The sequence below is a fragment of the Delphinus delphis genome, chromosome 13, assembly GCF_949987515.2.
Source record: "Delphinus delphis chromosome 13, mDelDel1.2, whole genome shotgun sequence".
NCBI lineage: Eukaryota > Metazoa > Chordata > Mammalia > Artiodactyla > Delphinidae > Delphinus > Delphinus delphis.
Genome location: NC_082695.1, coordinates 15,976,641 through 15,990,506, shown reverse-complemented (window position 1 = coordinate 15,990,506; position 13,866 = coordinate 15,976,641). Strand labels below are relative to the sequence as shown.

Sequence of the window (13,866 nt, the reverse complement as noted above, 5' to 3'; positions counted from 1 at the left end):
ATGGGAAAGGGGAAATCCTAGGAAAGTTCTCAGTCAAAAGGGAATATGTGAAGGAAGTTGATAATAATATCCTGTGCCTGTGTAGCACTTTTTATTTTACAAAGCATTTTTACAAATATTATTGAATCATCAGAAAAGCTCATATAGATATTATTTCCACTTTACAAACGAAGAAGCTGATGCCCAAAGAGAGTAAATGACAAAAATAAAAAAATTTGCAAATAAACAAACTGAGTCTTGAATTCGGGTTTCTATGTTAAAAAAAAAAAAAAAAAAAAAAAAAAAACCTTGTAGTAAGGCTCCATATCACAGTCCATGAAAAAAATTGATTTACCATAGGATGTAGCATTCAATTTCTTAAAGGCTACAAAACAAATTTAAATATAGGAAGAGAGATTTTCAGAAGGTGGCAGCAGCAGTGCAATTTTTAAAACTCTCCTCAAGTCACCCCATAAAAACAGACAAAGCACTATGATGGTAAAAAATCAAACCCTACAAGCAACAACAAAAAAAGGTGATAAGTCATCTTACAAACCCCAAGGTATGGTGTATAAGGACAAACTACCAATAACTCCAAGACCCAAGTGGTAAATAGTACCTGTCATGGAGAAAGCAGAGAGAAGTAATGGGATGCCTATTGGACCTGAGAACAGGATAAAACCGAATATCCAACAGATACTCGCTGGAAAGCATAGTGAGCCAATTTGAAAAAAAGCACCTGAAACTGAAGTTTCCGACACTTCAATTTTGGGGAGAATGCAAGGGGTCGATTGTAAGGGGTGAAGGGGCCAGAGAAGTCTGAGGCCTACAACTTTAAAAATTAAAGGACAAGGGCTTCCCTGGTGGCGCAGTGGTTGAGAGTCCGCCTGCCGATGCAGGGGACACGGGTTCGTGCCCCGGTCCCGGAAGATCCCACATGCCGCGGAGCGGCTGGGCCCGTGAGCCATGGCCGCTGAGCCTGCGCGTCCGGAGCCTGTGCTCCGCAACGGGAGAGGCCACAAAAGTGAGAGGCCCGCATACCGCAAAAAAAAAAAAAAAAAAAAAAAATTAAAGGACAAAGTCTTCTAGGACAAAGTCTTATGCTGGGGAGAATCTGCTGTTAGTAGAATTCAAATTGTCCAGGACGAAAAGGCAAAGGAAAGAGATTTTAACTGGAAACACTTCCATTGTTTCACTAATTAATATGTTATTTGGCATTACATTTTGGTAAGTGGTCTTTACCATGTTTATGTAGTATCTTTGTTTTCCCATTAAAGTTTTAAAATAGGAATAGCCAGTGAATTTTAACAACTTTTTGGCATGCATTCATATGTTTATATTTATTTCTCCTTTAACTTTTTTGTGTGATGAATTATGATGATACATTTCTTAATGCTAAACTCATGCTTATGTTTCTGGCATAAATTCTTTTTGAGCATGGTGTTTTCCTTGAATATACTACAAGGTTCTATTTCTAATATATCTTTTAAAATTATTTTAATCTACATTCAGAAAAAGTGAAATTTATTTTGGAGTTTTAAAAAATGCCATCTTTATCAAGTTAGGGAATTAAGATTATATTACCTCCAGGCTTCCCTGGTGGCACAGTGGTTAAGAATTCGCCTGCCAATGCAGGGGACACGGGTTTGAGCCCTGGTCCGGGAAGATCCCACATGTCGCGGAGCAACTAAGCCTATGAGCCACAACTACTGAGCCTGCGCTCTAGAGCCCACAAGCCACAACTACTGAAGCCTGTGTGCCTAGAGCCCATGCTCCACAACAAGAAAAGCCATCACAATGAGAAGCCCGCACACCGCAATGAAGAGTAGCCCCCGCTCGCCACAACTAGAGAAAGCCCACGTGCAGCAACGAAGACCCAACGCAGCCAAAAATAAATAAATAAATACATTTAAAAAAATTATATTACCTCCATAAAGAATTTTTCATATTTTCCTTTGAATTTTAAAATTTAGCGATGATAGAGTTGCATAAATAGTTTTGTATAATTTAAAATCCTCTGTACCCATATTATACATTTCTAACATTCATTTTTGTACTGTGGTAAGAACGCAACAATTTTTAACAAAAATTTAAGTGTACAACACAGTATTTTTTTTTAATTGGGGTATAGTTGTTTTGCAATGTTGTGTTAGTTTCTACTATACAGCGAAGTGGAGTTCTCTGTGCTATACAGCAGGGTCTCATTAGTTATCTATTTTATACATATTAGTATATATATGTCAATTCTAATCTCCCAATTCATTCCCACCCACAACACAGTATTGTTGACTCTAGGTACAATGTTGTACAGCAGAGACCTAGAAATTATTCATCTTGCTTAACTGAGACTTGATGTTATTGATTGGTAAATCCCCATTTCCCCATACCCCAGCCTGTGGCAACCATCATTCAACTCTTTGATTCTATGAATTTGACTAATTTAGATACCTCATATAAGTAGAATAATGAGGTATTTGTATTTCTGTGACTGGTCTATTTTACTCAGCATAATGTCCTCAAGGTTCATCCATGTCATCACATGTTGCAAGATATCCTTATTTCTTAAGGCTGAATAGTATCATATGTATATCACATTTTTTGTATCTGTTGATGAACATTTAGGCTGTTTCCACATCTTAACATCTGGTTATTGTGAATCTTGGCTGCAATGAACAAGGGAATGCTAATATCTCTTTGATATCATGCCACTCCTTTCTGGCCTGCAAGGTTTCTGCTGGAAAAAACACTGAGTCTTTTGGATGTTTCTTTGTATGTTACAAGTCACTTTTCTCTAGCCTCTTTCAAAATTCTCTGTCTTTGACTTTTGACAATTTGATTATATGCACCTCAGTGTGGATTATCTTTAGATTCATCTTGCTTGGTGATCTCTAGAGTTTGTGGATCTGTATGTCCACTTGCTTCTCTATATCTGGGAAGTTTTCAGTCAATTTTTTGAATATGCTTTCTGGTCTTTTTTTCTCTCTTCCGACTGGGACTCCTATAATGGTTGGCTTGATGATATCCTGAAAGTCCCTTAAGCTTTCTTCACTGTTTTTCATTCTTTCTTTCTGTTTTCTCCTCTGACTGCATTATTTCCAAAGTTCACTGATCCTTTCTTCTGGTTGATCTAGTCTAATGTTGAACCCTTCTAGTGAATTGTTTTTCAGTTCAATTATTGTGTTCTTCAGCTCCATGACTTCTGTCTGGTAGTTTTTAAGATCTTCTGTCTCTGTGTTGAAATTCTCACCTTGTTCATGCATTGTTCTCTTGACTTCAGTGAACATTTTTAAAACAGTATTTTTGGATTCTCTATCAGGTAAATAATACACGTTCATTTCACTAGGGTCAGTTTCTGGAGATTTATCTTGTTCCTTTAATGTGGAACATCTTTGCCTAATTCTTCATACCTTTGACTTTCTGTGTTGGAGTCTGTGTATCAGACAAACCAGGCACCTCTTTCAATCTTCATAGACTGGCCTCATACAGGAGAAGACCTCAACCAATAACTCTGGCCAGAGATTCTAGGGGCCTCTACCAACTCTTTCTCTCCCCAGGAAGCAGCAGGCATCTGTGTTTTTTATATGCTTGCTTTGTGCTAAGCCAAGGGGAGGAGCTGTCTTTAATTTTTGCCAATTTGATTACTGTGTATCTTGGCATGTTCTTCCTTGGGTTTATCCTGCCTGGGACTCTGTGTACTTCCTGGGCTTGGGTGACTGTTTCTCTTCTCATGTTAGGGAAGTTTTCAGCTATTATCTCTTCCAATATTTCCTCAGGTCCTTTCTCTCTCTCTGTTCTCCTTCTGGGACTCCTAGAATGTGAATGTTGGTGCATCTGACGTTGTCCCAGAGGTCTCTTAGACTGTCTTCATTTCGAGTCATTCTTTTTTCTTTATTTTGTTCTGCAGCAATGATTTCCGCCATTTTGTCGTCCAGCTCACTTATCCATTCTTCTGCCTCACTTATTCTGTTATTGATTCCTTCTAGTGTATTTTTCATTTCAGTTATTGTATTCTTCATCTCTTTGTTCTTTAGTTCTACCAGGTCTTTATTAAACATTTCTTGTATCTTCTCGGTCTGTGCCTCCATTCTGTTTTCCAAGATCTTGGATCATCTTTACTATCATTATTCTGAATTCTTTTTTGGGCAGATTGCCTACCTCCACTTCATTTAGTTGTTCTTCTTTGGGGGTTTTATCTTCTTCCTTCATCTGGTACATAATCCTCTGCCGTCTCATTCTGTCTTACTTTCTGCAATTGTGGTTTCATTCTACAGGCTGCAGGGTTGTAGTTCTTCTTGCTTCTGCTGTCTGCCTCCTGGTGGATGAGGCTGTCTAAGAGGCTTGCACAGGCTTCCTGGTAGAAGGGACTGGTTCCTGCCCACTAATGGGTGGAGCTGGGTCTTGTCCCTCTGATGGGTAGAGCTGTGCCAAGGGTTGTGTCTAGAGGGCTATGGACTCAGGAAGACTTTAAGCAGCCTGTCGGCTGATGGGTGAGGCTGTTTCCACCCTGTTGGTTGTTTGGCCTGAGATGTCCCAGCACTGGAGTCTGCAGGCTGTGGGGGTGGGGCCAGGTCTTAAGAAAATAGTGGCCTCCAGGAGGGCTCATGCTAATGAGTACTTCCCAGATCTGCTGCCACCAGTGTCTCTGTTCCTGCAATGAGCCACAGCTCCCCACTGCCTCCACAGGAGACCCTCCAATACTAGCCCAGTCTAGTAGGCCTGGCCCAGTCTCTTACGAGGTCCCTGCTTTTTCCCTGGGTCCTGGTGCACATGAGACCTTGTGTGCATGCTCCAAGAGCAGAGTTTCTGTTTCCCCCAGTCCTGTGGAATTCCAGTGATCAAGCCCTGCTGGCCTTCAAAGCCAGATTCTCTGGGACCTCCTCCTCCCATTGCCAGACCCCTAGGCTGGGAAGCCAGACGTGGGGCTCAGTACTTTCACTCCTGTGGGAGAACTTCTGTGGTATAATTATTTTCCAGTTTGTGGGTTGCCCACCTGGCAGGTATGGGATATGATTTTATCATGATTGCATCCTCTCCTACCATCTCACTGTGGCTTCTTCTTTGTCTTTGGGTGTAGGGGATCTTTTTTGTTAGGTTCCAGCACTTTTTTTTTTTTTTTTGTCAGTAGTTGTTCAGCAGTTAGTTGTGATTTTGGTGTTTTCATAAGAAACAGTGAGCTCACATCCTTCTACTCTGCCATCTTGTCTCTGTCTCAAGCTAAGGTTCTTGACAAGAGCTTTTACTTTTGATGAGGTCCAATTTATGGATTTTTTTTAATGGATCATGCTTTTTGGTACCATGTTTAAGAATTCTTCACCAAGTCTTAGATCCTGAAGATATTCTATGTTTTCTTCTAAAAAGTTTTATATTTTACATTTATATCTATGATCCATTTGAGGTGATTTTTTTTTTTTTTGGTAGTACGTGGGCTTCTCACTGTTGTGGCCTCTCCCGTTGCGGAGCACAGGCTCCAGACGCGCAGGCTCAGCGGCCATGGCTCACGGGCCTAGCCACTCCATGGCATCTGGATCTTCCCGGACCGGGACACGAACCCGTGTCCCCTGCATCGGCAGGCAGACTCTCAATCACTGCGCCACCAGGGAAGCCCCTGAGGTGATTTTTGTATGAAGTGTTAGGTTTAGGTTGAGGTTCCTCTTTTTTGTCTATGTATATCCAATTTTCCAGCACAATTTGTTGAAAAGATGCTCCTTCCTCCACAGAATTGCTTTTCCCCTTTTGTCAAAAATCAGATGAACATACATGTGTGGGTTCTCTATTTCTGAATTCTCTATTCTGTTCCATTGATCTATGTGTCTATCCCATCACCAATACTACACAGTCTTGAAACTCAGTAGAGTGGTCCCTCCCATGTTACTCATTCCCAAAATTATTTTAACTATTCTAGTTTTTTTGCCTTTTAGAAAACATATATTCACAATAAATAAATATTTCACACTGTGTACATATATATCAAATCATCATATTGTACACTTTAAATATATAAAATTTTATTTGTGAATTATACCACAGTAAAGCTAGGGGGAGAAAGTTGAGAAGAAAAAAATGCCAAGAGCTTGATAGAAAAAGGGGAAAAGACATTAACCGACAATTGTTAAAAGATATAAAAATGGCCTTTAAACATATTAAAACATTTCAAATTCACTCAAAATCAGAAAAATACAAATTAAACAATATCGACCTGCTACTTATCACCTATCAGTCTGGTGAAAATTAAAACGTATGGCATGGCAATATACTCTGTTGCTTAGACTTTGGGGAAACAGGCACTCTGATACACTGCCAGTGGAAATGAAAACTGGCAAAAACCTTCTGAAGGGGAATTTGGCAATATCAAACAAAGCTACATATGCAATTAGCATGAACACTACCTTCTCATTTCTAGGAATTTTCCTCCACAAAAATATATATGTGCAATATTATTTGCTGATGATAGTGTATAATTTCAAAATAATATAAACAATGCAAAAACCCATACATAGGAGAGTGATTGAATAAATTATGGTACATCTATAAAACTACTATGTAGCTATAAAAAAGAGAATGAGGAATATTTCTATAAACTGATATGGAGTGATTTACAGGATGTATCTTTAAGTTTAGAAAGGAAAGTGGAAAATATTATGCTACATTTACATAAGAAAAAAGGGGATACAAGGAAATGTATCTGCTTATTTGTGCAGAAAGAAATACAGGAAAAATAAACCAAGTACTATTGAGACTGATGAATGAGAAGTGGGTGGAAAGAATAAGGACATGGGAACAGGTTAAAGGCTTTGAATACACGTTTTTGTATAGTACTGACTTTTAGAATCATGGAAACATTTCACATACATTTCCCTCCAAATCATCAGCAACATCCCAAATGTGGGGGCAAACCAGAATGAAATACAAACAGTAACATATGACCCTAACTGAATTAAAAATGAATAACATGACCATACTGAATAGGTCTGGATAGAAAAGTACCAATCTAAATAATTTTGGGAAACATTATTGCAACCTCATACTGTAAGGCTAAAGATAAAAAGAACTGAACATATTGGGTTGACCAAAAAGTTCCTTTGGTTTTTAAGTAAAAATAAAAGACACATTTTTCCTTTTCACCAAGAACTTTATTGAACAACGTATTCACCATTTTGTTCCACTACCTTCTGCCATTTTTCAGGCAACTTCATAATTCCATCTTCCCCAAACTTTTTAATCTTTTTGAGCAACGAACTGTTCCAGGTGCCTTTTACAGTCTTCCAGGGAATTGAAATTTTTTCCATTAAGAGAATTTTGTAAAGACCGAAATAAATGGAAATCCGAAGGTGCAATGTCTGGTGAGTATGGCAGATGAATGAGAACTTCCCAGCCAAGCTGCAACAGTTTTTGTCTGGTCATCAAAGAAACATGCAGTCTTGCATTATCCTAATGGAAGATTGTGCGTTTTTCTGTTGACTAATTCCAGATGTTTTCCATCAGGTGCTGCTTTCAGCTGGTCTAATTGGGAGCAGTACTTGTTGGAATTAAACGTTTGGTTTTCTGGAAGGAGCTCATAATAGAGAACTCCCTTCCAATCCCACCATATACACATCATCACCTTCTTTGGATGAAGCCTGGCCTTTGGTGTGGTTGGTGGTGGTTCATTTCACTTGCCCCACGATCTCTTCAACTCCACATTATTGTACGGTATGCACTTTTCATCACCCGTCACAATTTGTTTTAAAAACAGAACATTTTCATTATGTTTAAGTAAAGAATTGCATGCAAAATACGGTCAAGAAGATTTTCTTCACTTAACTTCTGTGGAACCCAAACCTCAACGTGAATAACATAACCAAGCTGGTGCAGATGATTTTCAACGCTTGATTTGGATATTAGGAGTATGTCGGCTATCTCCCATGGTATAACTTTGATTGTTCTCAATTAACGCCTCGATTTTTAAAAAATATTTTAATTAATTAATTTATTTGGCTGTGTTGGGTCTTAGTTGCAGCACGCAGGATCTTCATTGCAGCATGCGGGATCTTTAGTTGAGGCATGCAAACTTTTAGTTGCAGCATGTGGGATCTAGTTCCCTGACCAGGGATCGGACCCAGGCCCCCAGCATTGGGAGCACGGAGTGTTAGCCACTGTACCACCAGGGAAGTCCCTAATATCTCAATTTGATCACTAACAACTTCAACTAGTCTACCCGACCATGGAGCATCGTCCAGCAAAAAATCTCCAGCACGAAACTTTGCAAACCACTTCTAACACATTCAATCAGTCACAGCACCTTCTACATACACTGCACAAATCTTTTTTTGCATTTCAGTTGTGTTTTTACCTTTCTTGAAATAATAAAGCATAATATGCCGAAAATGTTGGTTTTTTTCTTACATCTTCAATATTAAAATGGCTACGCAAAAATTCACCAATTTTGATAAGATTTTTTAAAATGCATGCTGATATGACAGCTATCACGATACAATCTACCAAAATTGTTTCAAATGAAGTTAGAGACAACTAAGCACTACTAGAGCCATCTTACAGAAAAATCTGAACGAACCTTTTGGCCAACCCAATAAACACTGTTCTCCAGTTCATATATTTGCTTTTCACAGAGGCATGGGTTAGTTACTCTAAAAATACTTTACATGTATCCTAGGATTGAGCAACTAAACAAACATATTGTGAATAATTTTTTTTTAAAAAAGGAAAAGGATTGGATGTTTGAAATGGGCTGTATGGTACAGAGTAGGGAATGGTGCAAAAGGCATTAAACAGCAGACCTACCCAGAAATCCACAAACCTCTGCTCTGGAAGTTAAGTTTCAATGACTCAAAAGAGTACTGGATGACAGGAAGGGAAGGCTGTTCCATGGGAACTGGGACTAAGGGAAGAGGTTATATATTTTCTTTTCTTGGGGCCTGATCCTGGATCGTTGTACTGACTGGACCTCTGAAAGTTTCCTCTCCTTGGTATACTCCTCTATGAAGACAGCAGGAGCTCAGCTAAGGAGCACTAAAACTGTTGTTCTTTGAGGGTGGTTGCAAAGTAAGGACACTCCAGAAGAGAGAGAGCTCAAGAGGAGTAGGAAGAGACATAGTCAAAAGGTAGGTGTCATCATGTAATACTCTGAGGGTGGGAGCAGCTATCCTTCTGGCAGGCAGCATAGCTTTGATCTTTGGCCAAACAACTGTGTCACTGACAAAGACTTGGGTCCAAGGGAAGTCAACTCACAGAGGTCTGGGATCATTTGCTGTTTCACTTGGGCCATGACAATGACAACCCCAGTTAGTTACTTTGCCTGCCCCCTGTCTTGTCTTCTATGAAATCAAGTGGTCATGGATAAGGTTTGGAGTGATGTTTCTTCAAGGAATGCCGCTTAGGGCATTTGAGAAAGGGCCCTTCCCATATTAAGCTGCATGTCACTTTATTGGTAATTGTGACTATTCTTCCAGGGATGCACTGTAGTGGGAATCTCTTTATTATGAAATAGTCTTCCCTAGGAACCTGATGATGTTCAGAGAACTAGAAGAAAAAGCAGAAAAGGTGTCCAATGTCCTGCTCAAACAAGAAAAATGGCATACTATTAAGTTGAAGCAAAAGAAAGAATTATTTGTCAAGAAGTTCCCTGTTTATACACATCAAAATGGGAAACTAAAAAAAAAAAAAAAAAAAAAAGGGAAACTAGTCTTGCTTTTATTCAGGATGACTGAGTATTCAGAGGACGACCTGGATTCTTTTGTGAAAATCAGCACTTGCTCAGGGCAAAAGGGAATCCTGACCTTAGATGGCACTGTCTTTGGTATCAAGCCTATATATATTGAGCATATATGGTTTACAGCATATCTTTAAAATCAGGTGAGTCTTGTGTAATCCGTGGAGATAAGCAAGAGGAGCTCTTAAGCACTTCACAATTTCAGAGCAAAATAGAACCTTCCTCAGTTCCTATGTCCTATATGTGGCCACTTCCCAAGTATGTACAAGTTGATTGTGGTTGACAATAAGTGATTCCAAATGTGGAATAATAATGTTACCAAGACCACAAAGATGTTAATAGATGTCCATGCTCTGGTCAATAGGTACACGAAGGATATAACATGAAAGCGGTGCTTACTGGGTTAGGGATATGGATAGAGAAAACCCTTGTGCAAATCTTCCTGAATTTGCAGGAAACACTTCAAAATTTTATACACTGGAAAGGCCGGAATCTCTTGAGAGGGGTGAAACATGATGCTGCTCATGTGATTATTGGCCAAATTCTTGGGAAGTATGAGGGCCGTGCATTTCTCAGTGGTTACCTGCATTGCCAAGAATGAAACCATTGCTGAATCTTTCTTTCATGAAGATACACCACATTTCACAGCTTTCATAGCTCATGAGGTTGGCCATGACTTGGGAATGAAGCATGACCACGTGGCCTGCAAGTTCCATGGCCAGCACCTCTGTACTACGCATGAATTTATTACTGTAGATATGGGCTTCAGCAACTGCAGCTTCCACTATTTCCACCAGCTGTTGCATAAGCACAGAGAGGGCTGCCTATTTAATAGAACTGAGCTCCAAAGCTCTTTTTGAAAGCCATATTGTGGGAATAAGATATTAGACAAAGGAGAAGAATTTGACTACGGCAGTGTTCTTGACTGTCAAAAGGATCACTGTTGTCTGCCCTCATGCCAGCTGAGGAAGGGTTTAAATTATGCATTTGGATCTTGCAGCAAAAACCGCAAATCTCTAAAAGCAACCACAACTTGCCACCTCAGCGTGGATAAGTGTGACCTCCCAGAATACTGTAATGGCACCCCCAAGTGCTGCCACACGGACACCTACAAGCAAGATGGCACTCCTTGCAAGGAACAAGGTTATTGTTGCCAAGGCCGGGGTTGAAGCCTGGAGAATCTGTGTGTTAAAATCTTTGAAAGGGGCACAAAGGTTGCCCAGGAAAGTTGCTAACATTAATGAATACCAAGGGAGACAGGTTTGGAAACTGTGGCAGTGAATCTAAAGGGATATTTAAAGTCTTCAGCAAGTGCAAGGCCAGAGATGTAAAAAGTGGGAGGCTGCTATGAGAAAACATCCAAAGGCTCCCATGCATTGAAAAACATCAAACACCCAGTTCCCCATGCAGAACACATGGTATTGGGGTGCAGAGATTTTTTGAAGCTACAGACTGGGCTGATGAGGAGGAGGTGAAGGATGATACAACATATGGTTCAAGGAAGATCTGTATTAATCAAAGCTGCATAGATACAACTGTACTCCACTATGACCGTAAACTGGACAAGTCATGAAGTCATGGGAGGGGTATTTGCAGAAATTTTAAGAACTGCCACTGTATCTATGTCTATGCCCCTCCTACATGTGAATTCAAGGGTTACATAGTTTGAATAGTGGCCCTCCTACTCTCAGCATGACGAAGAGTTGATAATCCCAATCTTGCCTACCATTTTATTATTTTCCATTCCTACTATCTTTTTATTTGCCTACATCTATAGAATATCTAAGACCAGTGTCAATGCAAAAAATTCATCAGAGAAGCAAGATGAACAAACCTGACATATATTTGATAATTATCTTCTTTCTGGTAATAAAGTCAAATATGAAGTGATACCAATAGGACATTTTAAGAATTGGACTCCTAAATTCTGGTGTCCCTCAAGGTCTACGGAAATGAGAATCTTGCTTCCATCTGTCTTTCTATATGCTGAATTCTTATTAGTTTTTAAATTAAAAGAAGTTAAAGCAGCTCTCTAGGTAAGGCAATCTTTCTTGTTCTGTGCTACCCAGTAATCTGTGTTATACGTCTTAGGAGGCCTCAAGATGTGTTCTTGACATAATGAAGTCAGGTTACCATCCATAGTAAGGCTGAAGCTCATGGCCTAAAACCTAAAGAACTATTATTGAGCTCCCTAACATTTCTACTGAGAACTCCTTTGGAAAGATCTCTGGAACTTACTTTTCAGAGTATACTGTCTAATGCACCATTATAATCTACTCTGTCAATTTCCTCTAATCTTAAGGATTTTGCCTTGCACTGATGAAGGGAATTTACCAGGTGAAAAGTATCTGATTATTAGTTCCAGATGTTTTAGTTGATTGTCATTCCAGTTTTTGTCCATTTGGCTTTCCCCTTTGTTTTGGCATCATAGTATCTGATGCCCTGGCCTCAGTTTGGCCTTGTTAATGACTTAACTGGAGAGACCAAACATCACTTGTTATGTGACTAAAGAGGAAGAAACATTAAACATCCCTACCCATGAATGAGGCTCTTCAGTGTGGGAATCTTTTATTTCCCCAAAGGTTAAATTCTACTTGTTAGTCATTCATTCATCTGTTCATTCATTTATTCAATACACATATATTTAGCACTTACAGCCAGATTGAACCATGTAAAATTGATATTAGACCATTTTCACCTACAAAAATGGCAAGTTCATATGGTTCAACCTAATTCTACGTCCAAGCACTATGAAACCTACCTTGGGTTTTTGCTTATAAATGAGAGTTGAGAAGTTTTTGATTCAGAGTTTTAGTCCTGATTTCTCTTAAATCTTATTATCCACTGTAACTTCAAAAGACTGGCCTTAATTTTATGGAGCAGGAAGGTTCCTATTGCTAAGGCCTAGAACGGCATGGAATATGTAAGAGAGTAGGATGTGGTGTGTATGAGGATCCCACTATCACTTTTTTTTAAATTAATTAATTTATTTTGGCTGCGTTGGGTCTTCATTGCTGCACGCGGGCTTTCTCTAGTTGCGGCGAGTGGGGGCTACTCTTCTTGCGGTGCACAGGCTTCTCATTGAGGTGGCTTCTCTTGTTGCGGAGCACGGGCTCTAGGTAGTGCGGGCTTCAGCAGTTGTGGTTCGCGGGCTCTAGAGCGCAGGTTCAGTAGTTGTGGCGCACACACTTAGGTGCTCCACGGCATGTGGGATCTTCCCCGACCAGGGCTCGAACCCGTGTCCCCTGCATTGGCAGGCAGATTCTTAACCACTGCGCCCCCTACTATCACTTTTTTTGGCAGCTTCTGTCCTTGCTTCTTCTGAGTTTCCAAAACTCTTCAAAAAATGTAAACCCAGGACTTTGTACAACCAAAAGGAGAGTAATAGCAATGTGAAGATCTGAGAAAGTTGTTGCATGCCACACTACTTCCCCCACAACCATGGAGTAGAGAGCCTGGAAATACTTTATATAAATAATAACTAGGAATTTATTTTTTGTAGAAGAGACTTAGACAAATCTAATATCTATTGAAATAATGAGTCTATCTCTTAGGTGGAAAGTGGCTTCATCTCCCTGAATAGTGACTTTACTTGTGTATCAGAGAATAATGATTAGATCCCACCCACTTCACCTAGAGTAGCTACTAACCATGGCACTACACTCCCTTTCACTTCCGTAGTTTAAGGCATGGTTAGAAAAGACTTAAGATGTTCTTCCCAAACATTCCTCCCAAACCATTAGTGTAGAATCATTCCAGTTCTGGATGTTCCAGTTTTACAGTTTCAAAGAATGGTGGAGGTGCTAGTAGCAAAAGCAATGGTAGACTCCAGTGGATCTGGGCCTCTGCTATAGAATCTCTTCTGTGAGCATAATAATGGTGTCTGGGTGTCTGCATCATGCCGAGCTTCTTGCTTTAGTTGGTAGAACTTGTACTGTGTCCAGCTGTATACTCCACAGTTGAGCAGACCCTGAGATGATGCTGTTAGAGCCTGGAGGAGATGAAGGGGTGATGGAGCCCATCCTTCAGATTTTCAGAGATTTGGGGAATGGTTTCCATTCCTCTTATTTATAAATCACTGTTATATTTATTCTATCTCAAAAATCAAAATTTGGTGTCAGTTTTTAAAAAATATTTTTCTAGCTCTTCCTGAACTCACTCTTCACACCATACCTTGTTAT

General features: G+C 39.7%; 1 protein-coding gene across 4 annotated transcripts in view; it reads right to left on the bottom strand.

Annotated features, from left to right (window-relative positions):
* TMEM116 (transmembrane protein 116) overlaps window positions 1-13,866 on the bottom strand; it is a 131,352-nt gene that overhangs the window by 31,391 nt on the left and 86,095 nt on the right. Inside the window, exon 10 of one of the 4 annotated variants that reach the window (XM_060028165.1) lies at window positions 11,835-13,676. The exons of 1 other annotated variant lie outside the window; for it this stretch is intronic. In XM_060028165.1, the coding sequence (XP_059884148.1) occupies window positions 13,470-13,676 (207 nt within the window). In that variant the 3' untranslated portion in view covers window positions 11,835-13,469. Of the gene's footprint in view, window positions 1-11,834; window positions 13,677-13,866 lie in introns of those variants that run through there. 2 more of the 4 variants (XM_060028163.1, XM_060028164.1) reach the window with 2 other exon arrangements.